At 42.0% G+C, this 16,460-nt stretch overlaps 1 protein-coding gene across 1 annotated transcript in view; it reads left to right on the top strand.

Annotated features, from left to right (window-relative positions):
* UGCG (UDP-glucose ceramide glucosyltransferase) overlaps nt 1–5,401 on the top strand; it is a 33,576-nt gene extending 28,175 nt beyond the window's left edge. The window contains exons 6-9 of the mRNA XM_075411445.1: nt 1,709–1,887; nt 2,315–2,401; nt 2,878–3,067; nt 4,404–5,401. Coding sequence (XP_075267560.1) covers nt 1,709–1,887; nt 2,315–2,401; nt 2,878–3,067; nt 4,404–4,574 — 627 coding nt within the window. The 3' untranslated portion in view covers nt 4,575–5,401. The remainder of the gene's footprint in view (nt 1–1,708; nt 1,888–2,314; nt 2,402–2,877; nt 3,068–4,403) is intronic.
* The last annotated feature ends 11,059 nt before the right edge of the window (nt 5,402–16,460 follow it).

The raw sequence follows: 16,460 nt of genomic DNA, 5'->3' as shown, positions 1-16,460 counted from the left end.
TTTACAATACAAACAATAAAGATTACAGGATGAAAATGATAAATTTTATTTAAAGATTTATTAAAAACTAAAAACTCTTTCTAGTGCTTATTCAGAAAGGGCCATTAATTCTATTTTGATGTCTGAAAAGGAACACAGAAATGGCCATGACAAGTTAGAGCAAAGTCCAGCTCACACAGTATCTTATTTCCAGCAGGGGTTATAAGAAGAGCCTTTGAGGAGAGTAGAACACAAGCAAGGCTTATATCCTGTAATAGTGTCTTGACTACTTTCTGCAATTTTCAGCTGAGAGGCTTCCTGAGCAGGAAGTAGACTTGCATATTTACTAATCCTGAATATGTTAGCATTTTAGTAAGAACAGATTTCTTACATGAACTTTTCCATTCTTTCTTTGAGTCCCCTTAGGTTTTGAACATCTGTAACTGTCTTTACCAGGAAGTTCCGTAGATCTACTATCTGTTACAGGAACCACCACCTTGTTCACTCTGGCCTTTGTTCTTCTATAGTGCTATTTTGTCTCCTAATACTTGTTTTGGAAGAGAAAGTGAACAGTTGATTCCTATCCACCATCTTCATATCACTCATTCTGTCCTATTCTCCCCTCTCTTCTTTCTCAGTAAGTTGTCTTTTGTAGAATGAAGAGGTTGAGCTTTCTTGTTTGTCCCTTGTGTCTCAAGGCATGTAATTTAATCAACTATCTTTTATTCTAAGCTGGCATGTATAAGGCATTTTAGCCCCAAGGCTAACTAATGTGTGTCAAGGGCAGAAATGTGAGAGGTGGAAGTGCAATGAAATTCAGTGCTCCTTCATTGCATGGAGAGAGGGCAGCTTGTGTGATTTTTTTTTTTTTTTTTTTTTTCGCGTGTGTCTCACAAAGTCTGAATTTCCTCTTACGAGAGAAGAGCAAGGAGCTGTAGCACAAAGCTCTTGGTACTGCTACATGCTAAAGTAGCAAGAATTACAACTCTTGCTTCTACATTCCTGGAAGAGCTTTTTGATTCCAGATCCAGTATACTGCAAGATAAGCATGCCTTTACTTGAATGAGTTACTGTATTAGTAAGACCAATGTGAAGGCCATCTGTATGAAAAATGGTAGTGAGAAGAGCTACACTCATTCCCACTGTCTCTTTATAAGACATTCCTAGTTTTAAGTTGTTAAATCTTGCAGAAAGATTTGCTCACAATCTGAGTTTTTTCTTTGCTATTTCTGTTTGCAAGTACATTAAGTAAATAAAATTCCCCTGCTTCTGTAGAACCATATAGTGAGTTTCTAAGAACATGTATGCAGTAATGCAGTTAGTATTTACAAGAGCAAGGAGACAGCATGTCTGTCAACTATCACCAAATAATGTATTAATCCTAGTGATTAGTAAGTTACTTAGTAGATTTTTAATAAATGTATTGCCTGAGAAAAACCTCAGTAAGTTAGAAATTAAATACCAAATTAAATATGGTAGTTTCGTATGTGGATTTTAAACCTGCTTATAGATTTGTAAAAACACAGCCAATATCACTATTAGATTTCTCAGATTTGGTGGTAGACTAGATTTCTTAGATTGGTGGTAAAGATCTTTCCAAATATACTGTCATGATGGGCAACATCTGGCACTTCTTTTACCTCCAAACATTTTTGGAGAAAAAATTGTCAGTGAGTAGTATTCACACACACACATACAGAGTTTTGAAAGTCTTACCTTGTTTTGGCAGGTTTATTTTGGAACTTCACATCCAAGGTCATATATTTCAGCCAACTTAACCGGCTTTAAGTGTGTAACAGGAATGTCATGCTTGATGAGGAAGGATGTCTTGGACCAAGCTGGAGGCCTGATAGCTTTTGCACAGTACATTGCTGAAGATTACTTTATGGCCAAAGCTATCGCTGACCGGTAAGATGACTGAAGTATGCTTATTGTTTTAAGTGCAGTTTAAATCTTTTTTTTTAAGCCCATAGTACATACTGTAGGTATAGGTGTTCAGGTCAGCTTCACGTGTATGCAGCAAACATGCTTATGACATGTGCTTTGTCCTATCAATATAATCTTTTAGAAATAATTAAGCCATATCATTGTTAATTCCTTTAGAAAAAAACTTTCTGAGAACGTGGTTTAAGTATTAATCAAGTGATATTTGCTCTTTTCCAATGAAGAGACTTGATAAAATACACTGAATTTTTTTGTCTATACCTATTGTAATAATATGGCACATATGCTAAAGAAACTTATCAAGTTTAATAAAATTCTTGGGTGTTTGTTCTAATTGTTTTTTGCATCTCTTATTTGCATGTTTTTTTATAATAGTAAATTAATCTTTCAGGGGCTGGAAATTTGCGATGGCCACACAAGTTGCAATGCAAAATTCTGGTTCATATTCTATTTCTCAGTTTCAGTCCAGAATGATCAGGTAAAATTTTAATCTTTCTTTCGTCTCCTGCCCACCTGTGTCACCTCCTTCTGATGTGGATAACCTGATAATGACAGGGAATACATTTTCCAAGCTAATTTGATCTGATGTCCAGAATGCTGAAGTTCTAGTGCACAGCTTGATGCACACTACTTGTTAGTGTTGGGAGAGAGGCACTGGCTTTCCACACAAGTATGGCTGATATAAGTGTTAAAAAAAAACAAACACAAAAAACAAAACAAAACAAAAAAAACCACACAAAAAAAAACCCCTAAAAAACCCCTCCATAGTACCTTTTAAATGCTGTGTGCAGGATCTTTGAAAGGGAGAATTTTTGGAGTCTTTCATTTGGAGGTGTAAATTGAATGAGATTAACATTGTCAGAAAAGACCATGGTGGTTCATCATTTGGTGAGGTGAGGAAAGCGGACATAAGGAATAATGCATAGTCAGAACTGATTTGTTTGTCTTTTCTAGGTGGGCCAAACTGCGAATTAATATGCTGCCTGCCACAATAATTTGTGAGCCCATCTCAGAGTGCTTTGTTGCCAGTCTAGTTATTGGATGGGCAGCTCATTACGTGTTTAGATGGGATATAATGGTATTTTTCATGTGTCACTGTTTGGCGTGGTTTATATTTGACTACATTCAACTAAAAGGTGTTCAGGTACGTAGCTTCATTTTCTCTGGAGCTTATTAAAATTAATAGTGCCATCTACTTCATCAAAAAGCTAAGCCTAATTATAACAACAAAATAATTCTCTTGACCTCAAAGAAATAACAGGTCAAATGCTGTTACTTCTCAGTCTTCCAGCTTCAGTTGTAGTGGCACAAAAAGGATTAAGTGTGCTTGGTTGTAATTTTGTTTTCTGTATCCACCTGCCTCTGCTTAGGCTCTGGAAGTTTGTGTATCTGTCCCCTCAATCTTCATGTTTCCAGTCTGTTCTGCCTAGGCATATCCAGAAATTTTAAGCTTTGTTTTAACAGTACAAGAACAGCAGCTTTGTGAGATTTTGGTTTTCTTTTATCTTAGGTGTCACTTTGTCTTGTATTTATTGAGGTGTGTATGTACTCTTAAGTACATTTTTCACTCTATTTTGGTAATAATGGACTAGCCTACATCTAAAGTAAAATCTTCCCATCACTAGAAGTCAGGTGTCAGAAAACTTCTAATATAGGAAGACGTCACAAATCAGAACAGCGTTTGTTCTTCTAATGCTGTAGGAAGTATTTAGACTGCTTTCTGCTGTGACCATATTCCATCCAAATCTGACCTGTAATTACTTGTGTATTCAAAATTATCAGATAGTTCTCATACTGCAAAATAGTCTTTTGGCAGTCTTAAAATGCTGGAAATAAAAAAAGTTAGGCCTTGTGTTGATTCTGTAGGACTTGAGAAGGTCAGTTTAACAGTCACTTTTATGATTACTCTGCTCACCATGTGCAGTGTGTAAAGGAGCTTTGTGCCTGCTCTTCCTCTTCTGAAGGCTCTTCTATTTTCAGCTGTGCAAGTAGCTGGAAGTTCTCAAAGGAGCAGAAAACATAGAGAGGCTATAAGCTGTTTTCTTAGTCCCCCTTTTCCAGTGCAATAGGCCAAAGGCTTATTTATGTGACTTTCACTCCTCTAGGAATGTGCAGGAGTGTTCTGTCTACACGCTGTTGTTCTAGGGTCTGTGGCAAAAACCCAGTGTCTGCTTGAACCAAGTTTTACAAAGCTTCAAAAGAAAAAACTGAAATTGTCACACTTTTCCTTGCCTTTTACTCTGCATGCAAGTCTCTCTTCAAACCTTCTGGGTCATTCTGCCAAGCTTCTTGTGTTTAGTATGGGTAATTATATCTTGGACAGGAAAATGTTCTTGGTATGTAGAAAAAATATTATACAGATTTACTTATCAACAGCATAAGCTGGAGAATAGATTTATTGAACACAAATGTTTTAAATTACTTGAAAATTTCTTTTAAATAATTAAGTGTGTTTAAATACTTGTTTTTTATATTCCTAGGGTGGTGCTCTGTGTTTTTCAAAACTTGATTATGCAGTCGCTTGGTTCATCAGAGAATCAATGACGATTTATATTTTCCTATCTGCTTTGTGGGACCCCACTATTAGCTGGAGGACAGGACGCTACAGATTACGTTGTGGAGGCACTGCAGAAGAAATTCTTGATGTATAGCCACAGCTTTGTTACCGTGAATGTCAAAAAGAGAAGGGGGGGAAAGAAAAGTATTATAAATTGTTTATATAAATACTTCTAAGAAAATCTACCTTCAGTAGTTTTACTACTTGTATGTTTTGGTATCTGTTCTTTAATTTATTTTTGCATGGCACTTGCATCTGTGAAAATACATCTGTAGTCTTGGCCAAATGATACCTTGCTCCTGTGTATAAATAGAAACGGAGAGAATTAGTCCTGACATCTACTTTCTATAGGAATGCTCTGCAGTAAACTATTTAAAAAAAATAAGTATCCTCCTGGATATTGAACAGCTTCTTACTCCATGGTGTGCTAGCCCAGGCAGTCCAGGGTTGACATAGTTGTTTTCCAGCTGGATTGTGCAAGGCTGTACCTAGTAAAATCAGAGGTACAGCTGATCTCTGTTTTATCCTGCTAAATTGAGCTAGTAACAGGATCTCGGGAAAGAAGCTCTTAAATGCTTTATGCCTACCTCTTGTAGTTGCTGCAGAACAAAACAAATGGAAAAGTAAAAATGCTTTGCAAAAACAAACTAAAGTAAGGATGGAGTCTTGTATTTATATGTAAATATGAAATATTTTAGTCGTTGCAATGAACCAAAAGTGGACTGAGTTTGATAGAATGAGTTGGGAGGAATTGCTGGTCTGGCATGTGTTATGGGCATCTTTTGGCCAACTCTGATCTGGTTCTGTCTTGAACCTTGTTAAGCACTGTGCTGTAACTAGCCAAGCTGGTCGCCTTCAATATTTCCATCCTTTTTTAAGGGGTGTTTGTTTTTCCCTGTGAGTGAATGCTTTGATGGGGGTGGGGGGGTGCGTGTGTCTGGGGGACGTAGTAGGGGTAGAAGGGAGCAGAAATACATTTCAGAAACATTTCACACATGAGCTATTTTCTTACACAATGTCTTAAGAATGTAATTTCATGATGCAGGTATTTAATATCTTTTTAAAGTGAATAAACAAACCTATACTAGTCATAATTAAGTATTCAATTGCAGTAGATATTGTGAATATATTAAAGGACCGGGTGAGTTTGCTGTTACTGATTAAAACTGTAATCTTAATTTAAATATCAAATTAAGTCTACTCTTGGCTTTTTGCCTTCTACTGTTAGTCTAGCCTTTAAATTGGACTCTTGTATTCCAATGGTGTGACTAAAAGGACTAGATTATAATGCATGCCGTGTTTTTCCCCCTTTCTGCTCCCTGTAGCTTGGTTTCCAACCTTGTGGTAAGACTTTCTAATTTGTGGTGAACTGGACTTGTTTTCTTTGAACGCTTTTTAATTAAAAAACACAGCAAAGCTTGAGAGGGATGCTGCATAAGCCTTTTGTTTTCATCACTCTATTTATGCTGCTTTACTTCTTTTCATACCGAATAGCATATTGTCCCCATGAATGTGAGCTGCGAATTACAAGGCTAATGCCAACAAAGCAGCTTTAAAAGTTGGATGATAATGTGTAGCATGTTAGCAATAATGACATGTATTTATAAACATGGACATTTTTACCTTACTGAGCCAGTCCCTTACCTGTCATATGCTACACAAGTGTAATGTGTATATATGTGTCATAAAACATACTCTGGGCCAAAATGCTTCATCCACCTTAATATCTCTTTTGCCTCATGATACCATGGAACTCTTTTAATGGGCATTTATGTAAGAACAAAGGCTTTTGATGCATGCTTCATTCTTTTCATGTGAATCAGGAAGAAGCACTTCTGAGGAAAGCTGCACACACCGAAAACTAGTCTAGTTGTGACCCACAAAAACATTCTGGTTTTAATACTGTTTTCTACATAGCTGAATTTTACTGACAATGTTTGTATCTTCATTTGTGTCATGAAGTTTGATGCCATTCATTACACTGCTAAAGTGAAGCTTAGCTTGCAACTTAGCTTTGTGCTGATTTCTATGCAGGCAATGGAACAGAACCAAAAAAAAGGCTGAACAGACTTTGTTTTAAAAAAAATAAGTGGGGATAATTGTTTAACAGGTGCTTTTGTATTAGTAGAGCCATCTTTGGTCATGAAAAATAAAGCTTCACTTAAGCAAATAGTTTTATTTGGGTGTTTGATTATGAAGTGGGAACCAACACTGTCAAATGTTGTAGAAGATGCTGCAACAGAACTTCTGAAAGTTAAAAATGGCTAATGTAAAGTTGTGTTGATCTATAGATGTGTAGAATATACCATGTTTATTTAAAATCATTGTCTTGTTTTTTCTTTTATTTAAAAATAAATTTTTAATACAATGTGTTTGGAATGCAGGGGATTTTTGCCCGTTGTTCAATGATGCTGTAACATCACAGCTTGAAGTATTTATGGCAGTTTTGATAGATTTGATTTCTAGTTAATCTTCACAGAAATAGCTGGATGCACCTTTCTTCTGAGTTTTTTTTGACACCTGGACCGTCTGTTTTGGATTTTATATTTTGCTGCAATTAATTCATGTGTGCCTGAATCTGATTTTGAGTTATCCTTAGGTGTTTGTGATAACTTCAGTGTACAAGAACTTCACAACTGAACAGATAGTTCCCTACCTATTGCAACTAGTCAGCCTAGGTTCAGGTTTTAGAGATGAGTATCTTTGCCACAATACACGCTGAAATTGAGGAGTAGTGTTGCTGCTTTGCTTTGAGGTATAGTTTGTGGATTGCTGCTTGTTTCTGCCTCATCCCTCCACACATCCCCCCAGCTCTTCTTCCCTGTCGCTGACGGGAAAGAAGGGCCTTAGCCAAACCCATGTGCCAGCTCGAATTTGTGGCCATTTTGTGTGCAGCCAACTGGTGGGTGAATGGGAGAGGTCAGGCTCGTGTGCCTGTGTAGGAAGCCAGTAAGCTCACTGGGAACATCAAACAGGAGCCGTCAAAAGAAATCTCTTCACTGGGCATTGACATGAAGAGAGTTATTGTTCTTGACTTGGGCTGTGCATCCTCTGGGCCTGTGTTAAACTTGGATCTGCTCACAGGGCTGCAGTGAGCTCAAGTGAATCTAAAGCTCTGCTAGTCTTCCCTCTCGTCCTTATTGTATAGTGAGTGGCTTTTCCTATTTTAAGGCTTGCATGTTGCCTGGAGGAGTGTATTTTTTACATATTCAACAGTAATTTCTTTTTCGTGGCAGTGGCTCCTTCCTTTCTCAGATACCAAAATACTGGGAGAGGTGCTGAGACAACAGAAGGCTCGTACAATACATGGGTAAAGTGCAGTAACATGTTCAAAAGTGACCCCATAATCCCGTGGAAATGAGAAAATATGGAGAAACTATGAAGCCTTTGAGGGATTCTGTTGGTATATATAATTATTCTTCTATTTGCACATACATAAAATTATACATAAAACCTTGCATGTGCATACGCGTTTATGTATGAACTTTTATATATAATTATATGTGTACTAATACCAAAATAAAACCCTGCAAGAAGCCTTGAATTTGACAAGTCTGTTCCTTTCTGTAGGACCAGACAGGTAAAATAATGTTTTTCTAATACAAAAATTCAGCAGCTCCAAGTTAAATAAGTCATGAGCAATTTGGACTAGTATCCAGTTTCATTTCAGCTCTCAGTAAGCAAGAGGGAGGCTCAAAAAAACGTTGGAGGCTTTTTTGCTGGACTCTTTACTTATAAACTGGAACAATATTTTATTCGTCTAGCCTTTTGGGTCATCTCAGTCACTCCCCTCTAAGGGAGAATTCTGACTCTGCTTCCTTATCTGGCAGCCCCTCAAAATCTGAGCAGGGCAAGGCATGCACTCTTGTCATTTGCGTGCTTTCTGTTCAGTTTCACTGGCTTCTCTTCCCTCTTGGAACAACTGTTTTGTCCCTGGAAGTCTTTATAAAAGATTTCCCCTAGGACAGAAACATACAGGAAGGAGAAAGAGCAGAAAGAGGGAGAGAACTAGTGAACGCAGTGTTAAATTTGTGACTAATGCTCTAGAGTGAAGGAGTATGGGCAAATTTGGGCACTTTTGCAACATGTTGGGTAATAAGGAAGAGTAACACCAAGGTGAAACATTAGAAATGTTTTTAAGGGCTCTGGCTTAGAAAGAGGCTGAGACCTCTGAGGTGTTCCTCAAGGCTCTCTAGAATAAGCCTGTGTCTGAACTGTATGGGACTTTCAGCAAGCTCAGTTTTAGGGTTGTGTCATGTGGCTGGTCGAGGAGGAAGGCACACCAGCAGCAGTTGCTGGCCACTCTGCAGCTGAGTACAAGACATGAGAGCTTGCAGCTGTTGTCTCCTGGTTACAGACCACCTGGAGGCCTTCTCATTTGGGCTCCCTATGTCTTGGAGCATTCAGTCAAATGCATGCTCCCGCCGGTGGCTTGTAGCATAAGGATGGCTTGTCATTGTTGGACCTTTGTCTGAGGAGGGAGGGAGTGACAGCTGGAGCAGACAGATCTGGACCTTCTCCGAGTTCGGGAGTGTCTTCAGCTGTGGTCTTTGAGATAACAAAGTTTAGTCTTGAAATTGCTGCCAGAGGATTTCCCATCCGGGAAGGGTCCCTGCTGATGCTGTGGGACCTGGCGAGTCCACTTTTCTAAAGCAGACAGTGTATCAGGGAGGGAGAAGGGAGAGGGGAGATGTTAGAAGCAGTGCTGTCCTGTGAGTACAACCTGTCCACCCCTGCTCGTATGGACCAGGAGCCCTCTTCCTCTTGGTTACTAGAACAGCACACACTTAAAATGTTGGTGTGTTTCAGGCACCCTCCTGCAATTGTGATGACAGTTAAGCAGAGTTGTGCAGCACGTGGTCAATGATGACTGCATTAAATATAAAGTGAGTCTTGTCTGTGTGCAGATGGACACAAACAATGATCTCACCATAGTGCATCAGCAATATGCTAACTCTGCTAGGAGCAAACAGTCGTGTTTGACATCCAGTGGCACTTTCATAAAGACAGTCTTTGTGCAGCTGGAATACAACTGTGTGGTATTTTCATGCTTTGCCTGTCAAACAGATTGCTTTTGTATGCAGCAGGTGATGGCTAAAGAGATTGTTTCATTTCACTTAGAGACACAGCTGAAATGAGCACCAGAAGTGAAATCTGGCATTTCCGGCCCTCTGTTCTGTGATTAACAGAGAAGCTGGTGCATTTCTGCCACAGGCAGCCTGTTGCTGTATTGAACAGTGGACCTATTCCTATTGACATATAAAGTAATAAAGCCAAGTCTGTAAAGCAGGAAATACTGCGCTGGAGCGTGGGGTCTGCCACAAGGCTGGTTTTCAGAGTCTCGCCGTAGTAGCCTCAGCTAAGCAGAGCTATGCCCAGAGGCCATGTGCCCACAGAGCTGTTCAAAGTAAAAGTGCTACAGCCCTCCCAGGGGAAATCGCCCTTCAGATGGCCAGCACCGTGGTGGTAGATGTTTTGCAGGAGTGGTATTTCCTGCGGTTGCTTTAAGTCTAAACATAGATCACATCCTAAAGGAAAGTATCTTACAGACTGAAGAAGGCCATTTTTCCTAGCTACTTTCCTCCACCTCCAAACCCATGTAGCTTTCCCCTCTTAAAAACCATTGTGGATTTAGTCAATTTATTACTCCCAGCATCACATTGTTGTTTTTCTCCCTCCTCTTGGCTGTGAATTGTTTTGAGCTTCTCACTCACCAGGAAGTTGATGATGTGATCATAAATATTCTGGACACATTTTTCCCTCTCATTTTTGGGCTGCTGGAGGTGGCAAGGTGTCTGAAGGGAGTGAAGCTCTGCCATTTCATCACTCCACACTAGAACTTTCCTGCTGTGTGCCATCACCTGGTTTGCACTGCAGGCACTTCTGATGTCTGCTGCATCCCTTACAGCCGTTTGCTCCCATTGCAAGACTGCAATTGATGGATTAATGTCTTTCACCTTAGCAAAGGAAAAGGTCCACCTCCTCCCTGCTGTTAGCAATGGATGAAAATCAGAGGACACACTCCTGGTTGGTGAATGTGTTGTCTCCATGTACCACAGTGTGCAGATGACGTAATTCCAACACAGCTGACACTTGCTGGGAACTGATTCCCTCCAAGATGGCAAAAGAATAAGAAAAAAAAGGTAAGCAGCCTTCACTTAGCATTTATCCAGAGATAAATAGTTGTTTCGAGAGTCCTGCTGTAGTATTTCGGTGAAAGGCAGTCCTTGCTACCCATCTCCTTAGCAATGTTTCAGGTTTCCAGACTTTTCTCTATACTTAGCTGAAACCTATTGTTTTTTGGGGGAAAAAAGGTGTGTCACTGATCACGTGATTTGGGTCAGATGATTGACTAAATCACAGCCGCTCTTTTTCCCCTCTGTCTGCCCAATTGATAGATCTTTAAATTTTTTTCATGGATGGTCTGCTGAAGGCTTTTTGTGACAGGCTCACTTTACCTAGTTATTTTGTGTCCCTTAGAAGTACTCTGTAGATGTCCACAAGTCTACAGGCAATGAATCAGAAGACACCAGTCTAAGAAAAATTTGTGTGACAAAGGAATTTCTACTCCCTACCAGAGAGGATCCATGCTGCTTTAGGGATCCTCTTAGTAAAACTGAGAATTGCATGCTTCAGTGAAAGATAGGTAATCATCACTGCTGCTGCAAACAGTGCCAGACACCTCACCGTGAGCATCCCTGTAGCACAGGACCTTCTTGCTGCCTTGTCCATCCAACAGCAGACGTACGTGCTGCTGGCAGGGAGCTGCAGTGAAGTCCTCCCCACAAAGAATTAGGCATGAATCTTGGGCTTGCAGAATAGCTGAGGCTGGAAGGGAGCTCTGGAGATCTAGTCCATCCCCTCTGCTCAAAGTAGGGTTACTTAGAGCAGGTTGCTCAGGACTTTGTCCAGTTAAGTTTTGAGCATCTCCAAGGATGGAGACTCTACAAATTCTCCGGGCAACCTGTTCAGCCACTCTTATAGCAAAAGTATTTCCTGATGTTTAGAGGCAACCTCCTGTGTTTCAGTTTGTGCCTGTTGCCTCTGGTCCTGTCACTGGGTACCACTGAGAGCAGTCTAGCTCCATCTCCTTTACTCCATGCCACTCATGTGTTTATGCACATGGATAAGATCCCCTTGAGCTTTCTCTTCTGCAGGCTGAGCAGCCCCAGCTTTCTCAGCTTCTCCTCATATGTCACACTCTCCAGTTCATTCACCGTCTTTGTGACATTTCCATGGACTTGCTGGAGGGGTGGCCTCACCAGTGCTGAGCAGCGGTGAAGGATCACTTCCCTTGACCTGCTGGCATCGCTCCTTCCTGGGAAGCCCAGGACACCATTAGCCTTCTTTGCAGCAAGGGCACGATGCTGGCTCGTGTTCAACTTGGTGTCCACCAGCACCACCAGATCCTTTTCTGCCAAGCTGCTTTCTTGCAAGTCCTCTTCAAGGCAAGTCTTAGTCGTACCAATCAAATAATTTTCTTGGCTCCTTCAAAGTCCCCCTATTTTCCTTCGTACTGGCTAGGTGCATGACTGCTGTCTCAGTTATGTTTCTTTAACCTTTGTGCGTTACATCTGCCTAACTGGCAAGCTATCACAAGCTGCTATTTAAAGCATCTGAATATTCGGGCTTTTGCTTTTAGGAAGATAGTTAATTAAATGTAGGTAAAATTAGCTACAGGAGAAACAGTGTTTTCTGGTACTTCCTACTAGCAGGAATCGATGACTGTGCAAGATCTCATTTTTGCCCCAGATGTAAAAAAACACAAACCAAAACACCAAACCACAGAAGAACACCAAGTCTGGGTTTACACTTAGTTTCTGGCTACTGTATACTGTTTGAGGGTCTAACTGGACTCGGGCTTTTGAAGACTTTCGACTTCTGTGGATGAGAACTGGCACTGAAAGTACCCTAGGCATCACTAGGATGCCCTAATAAGGCTCTCCTGCCTACACCCAGACTTCAAGTAAAGAATACGTTCATTTCAGGAGTGTGACACAGGCAGTTAGGGCTGCCAGATCTTCACATCTGCATTACGTGTTAATGAACATATAGGTGTACTCAGCCAGGGAGCAGCATTTGAGCTTCTCTGCAAGCATTCGGATGACGAATCTGAAATTATTTTACTACAGTGTAAATAGGGGAAAAAGCACTCTAATACTCTGAACCAAAAGCAAATTATCTCCTTCTCGGTCTGAAACGGAAACAATACAAATGGAATGCTGATTGTAATCATTGGCTGTGACTGCTGGCTCCATCACTCATTCCTGAAATAACTGGGTGGAAAAAGAAAATAAGTGGGTTTTATATATCCCTGATGTATGCATCTGGGCACAGATTCTGAGTGCATTCATTGCGTTTTGCAAGAGAGCCAGATTTCCTGGGTGAGGGAATCAACAAACTGTCCTTCACATCAAGCATTCCTCTTTGCCTCGGTGAACCCTGTCTCTCTGCCAGGCTTCCCCCTTCACCTGCCCAGTCTTCCACTGTCACCATCTTGCCCCTAGGTTTGCTCTCTCCCCTCTCACTTCCCACTTCTTCCCTGCAAGCCAAGTGCAGACGCAGGCTACTGCTCCCTGCCCAACAGCATGCCTATGGGAACGAGTTGTGTGTCCTCCTCTGTGTGCCTGGTGCTGTTGTCCAGCAGTTCACACAGAAGACAGCCATGCATGTGCTGCTGGTTTGCACCCACCTGGAGGACTTCCATGTGGGAAGAACCTGCTGCTCGCTGGAGCACAAATGCAGAGGCAGCCGCGGTGGCTTGATGGCCACCATCACGCTGACCACCAGCTGGTCCTGCTGCTCCTGTGCCTAGTGGGCCAGTGAGTGGTGGGAACAGGCAGCACATGTGGTGGGTATAGCATGACCTGCTGCTGGGTGCAGGGTATGTCCAGCCCATGCGCCTGAGCCCACTGCCTGAAACCTGGTAAGTGGAGCCAAGGCCAGGAATGGGGTGCTGGGTGCTCTGGAAATGCTTTGAAGCAGTGACAAAAGCAAGCTGGGGACTAAAACAGGAGGGTTCAGCTGCTGTCTGGGTGCCTCACTACAAGACCCTAGGCCCCTTACTACAAGAAAGACATGGAGTTGCTGGAGCGTGTCCAGAGAAGAGCAACGAGGCTGGTGAGGGGTCTAGAGAACAAGTCTAATGAGGAGTGGCTAAGAGAGCTGGGGCTGTTCAGTCTGGAGAAGAGAAGGCTGAGGGGGAACCTTATTGCTCTCTACAACCACCTGAAAGGAGGTTGTAGTGAGGTGGGTGTTGGTCTCTTTGCCCAAGTAACTAGTGATAGGACAAGAGGCAATGGCCTCAAGTTGTGTCAGGGGAGGTTTAGATTGGGTATTAGGAAAAATTTCTTTACTGAGTGGTCAGGCATTAGAACGGGCTGCTTAGGGAGGTGGATGAGTCACCGTCCCTGGAGGTGTTTAAAAAATGTGTAGACGTGGCACTTTGGGATATGGTTTAGTAGACATGGTGATGTTGGGTGGATGGTTGGACTTCATGATCTTAGAGGTCTTTTCCAACCTATGATTGATTCTACTGCCTTGTGCTTTTATCTGGCTATCCTGGCTTTCAGAAAGCTGGTGCTGCTATGTGTCCGGCACCTATCATGTGTCCATGAGAAGTGCAGCTCTCCAGGCTTATAGTGTTGCCTGCTGGTCCTCCAGTGGGCTGAGGCACGGGCTGCAGGCTCCTGAGCTTGACAAGACTGTGCAAGTTGTAGGCATGCCTTGGAACAGACCCTTGGCAGAAAATTTAAGCACCTGCCAGCTTCAAGGCATGGGCGCAGATGGGCAGAGACCATGGAGGTTGGATGGTTTCTGAATGCTTCTCGTTTGCACTGGCTGCAGTGATCGGTAGACCCTTTGCAAAGCTGTTTCAGCAAACTAAATCCACCTGCAAATCAGGGGAAGTAGTCAAGGTTGGGTCTGGAGGATTTTGTGGGGGGAGAGGATGTTTGTTTGTTTGTTTGTTGCTTTGGGGGTGGAAGAGCTCAGTGAAGGTTCTGGTGGCTGGCAGAAGGAAGGGGACCATAGAAGCCAGTGCCAACACAGGTCTCGCACCCTCAGACAGTGATGCCTTTAACGGCTTAGCCCCAGTTTCAGTGCACATGCTGGTTTTTCAGTGTTGGGCTGTTGATTAAGGTTTTATGAATGGCCATTAAATCATGCAGCTTAGTCATAAAATGTATTAAGCTGTGGGAGTTGGAGTTGCATATTGGATTAGGTTTAGCTTTAAGCTAGCTAAGCAAAATTAACCATGTCCATATTGTATTTATATGCAATACATGAGCTTTCAAACTAAACATATTAACTTTCATATTAAGTACTAATTTTTTTCTTTAGGAGACTATTTTATATAATTTTGAATAAACATAAGGCATTGTTTTTGCATAAGTTTATGCATGTAAACAGAAAAATCCAGAAATGTGCTGTTAATAAACCTCCTCCCCTTTGTTTTCTATTAAATATACAAAATTTCTATTTAAGTAAATGAAAAAACTTTTTGATTTTCACACTTGCCTGTCAGCTGTCTGGAGGTGTTTGCATTCCTACTTGCCAAAAAGATCTTTTGTTCAAACACAGTATTCTTTCGGCAAGGTACCAGATATGGCAGAAATACAAGCAAAATGAGATCTCAGCCTTGATTTTTTCCAAAAGGTGGTACATCTTATTCCTCGGAATCTTTATTATTTATCCGGCAGCCACAGGGCTGGATCCCTCACCATCTTCATTTGTTTCAGTGCAGAACAGAGGGGGAAAGTATAAAATGCTGCCAGTTTAAAATCTAGTATCTTCCACCCTCTTTATTTTGGTTTGACTCGCATAATGATGCAGAAGGTAGTGGATGTGTCCTCCCTGTGTCTCTTTTGGATGGTTATACTGGTATTTGCCAGCAGTGTTATTTGGAATTAGTCATTTTTAGCTGTTTCCTAGCCAATCCCTTTATTGAGATTAGCATTTCTCAGGTCTCTGTGTTTGCAAATGTCCCCTCCAGATTTAAGTTATTGTGTGTGTACCTTGGACTTGCTCTTTCAGGCCGCGTTGCTTGCGCAGGGAGGACAACAAAGTTTTATGGGTGCCCTCCCACCAAAATAATGCACAAAAAGTGCCATATGCTGGTGAGTGGGATAAAGCCCCTGGACACTGCCACGGGGAAAGATGAACATTTTTTTTCCTTGGAAACACACGTGGCAAATGCTTGCACACCTACTGCAGCACTGCACTCATCCCTGGCACAAGAGATAGAGAGAAAACCACGCGGTGGTATTTGCTGTGCTCCCACGGAAGTGGATGCACCGTGTGAGAGCAGGGACCAGGCTCAGGACCTTCAGGCTTCATGGACTCAAAAGTAAATGCCATGAAGATCCAGAGCCTCCACTGTGCATTATTGCGACCCGTGGGGCGTAACTTACTCCTAACAACTTCAAGGCTGTGACTGGGGCAGAGGCAGACCGAAACCAAGTGCTTATAACCAGTGTCACATAGCATGTTGTTTTTCTGCTAGGCTATCTTTAGTATTATCTTTTTCCTGGGTGTTTACTGATAATCTCCATAAAAGGATTTTGAATTGGCTTTTGGACCTTGATGAGCTTTGTGGAGAGTGCTATTCCCTCGTCTGTTTCTTGCATTGTTTCTTTGACAGCTGAACAGCCATTTGCTGCCGGAAGGTTTTCTGAAAGCCTGCTCTAGTAACACTGCACGCCATTGTTTCTTTCATTACCAGCCCCTTCCCCGTTCAGCTGAGAGCACAGCCCCATCGCTGGGTCTGTGGTTTTGCTATGAGCCGAGTTTGGGTGGGCAAAAGCTGGCCCAGGGGAGCAGAGCCTGTGGGACACACAATGCCGTGGCCAGTGCAGTGCTGGGGATGTGGTCCCTGCTGGCCAGGCAGCAGGGTGCCCGGCTTCCACAGCCCCAGCAAACAGCCGCTCCTTGAGGTGCACCGCTTCCTTGTTGCACTGTGTTGTAAGCCTTGTGTAACCTG

Source organism: Opisthocomus hoazin, chromosome Z (genome assembly GCF_030867145.1).
Source record: "Opisthocomus hoazin isolate bOpiHoa1 chromosome Z, bOpiHoa1.hap1, whole genome shotgun sequence".
NCBI lineage: Eukaryota > Metazoa > Chordata > Aves > Opisthocomiformes > Opisthocomidae > Opisthocomus > Opisthocomus hoazin.
This window is presented reverse-complemented; position numbering and strand designations above follow the sequence as displayed.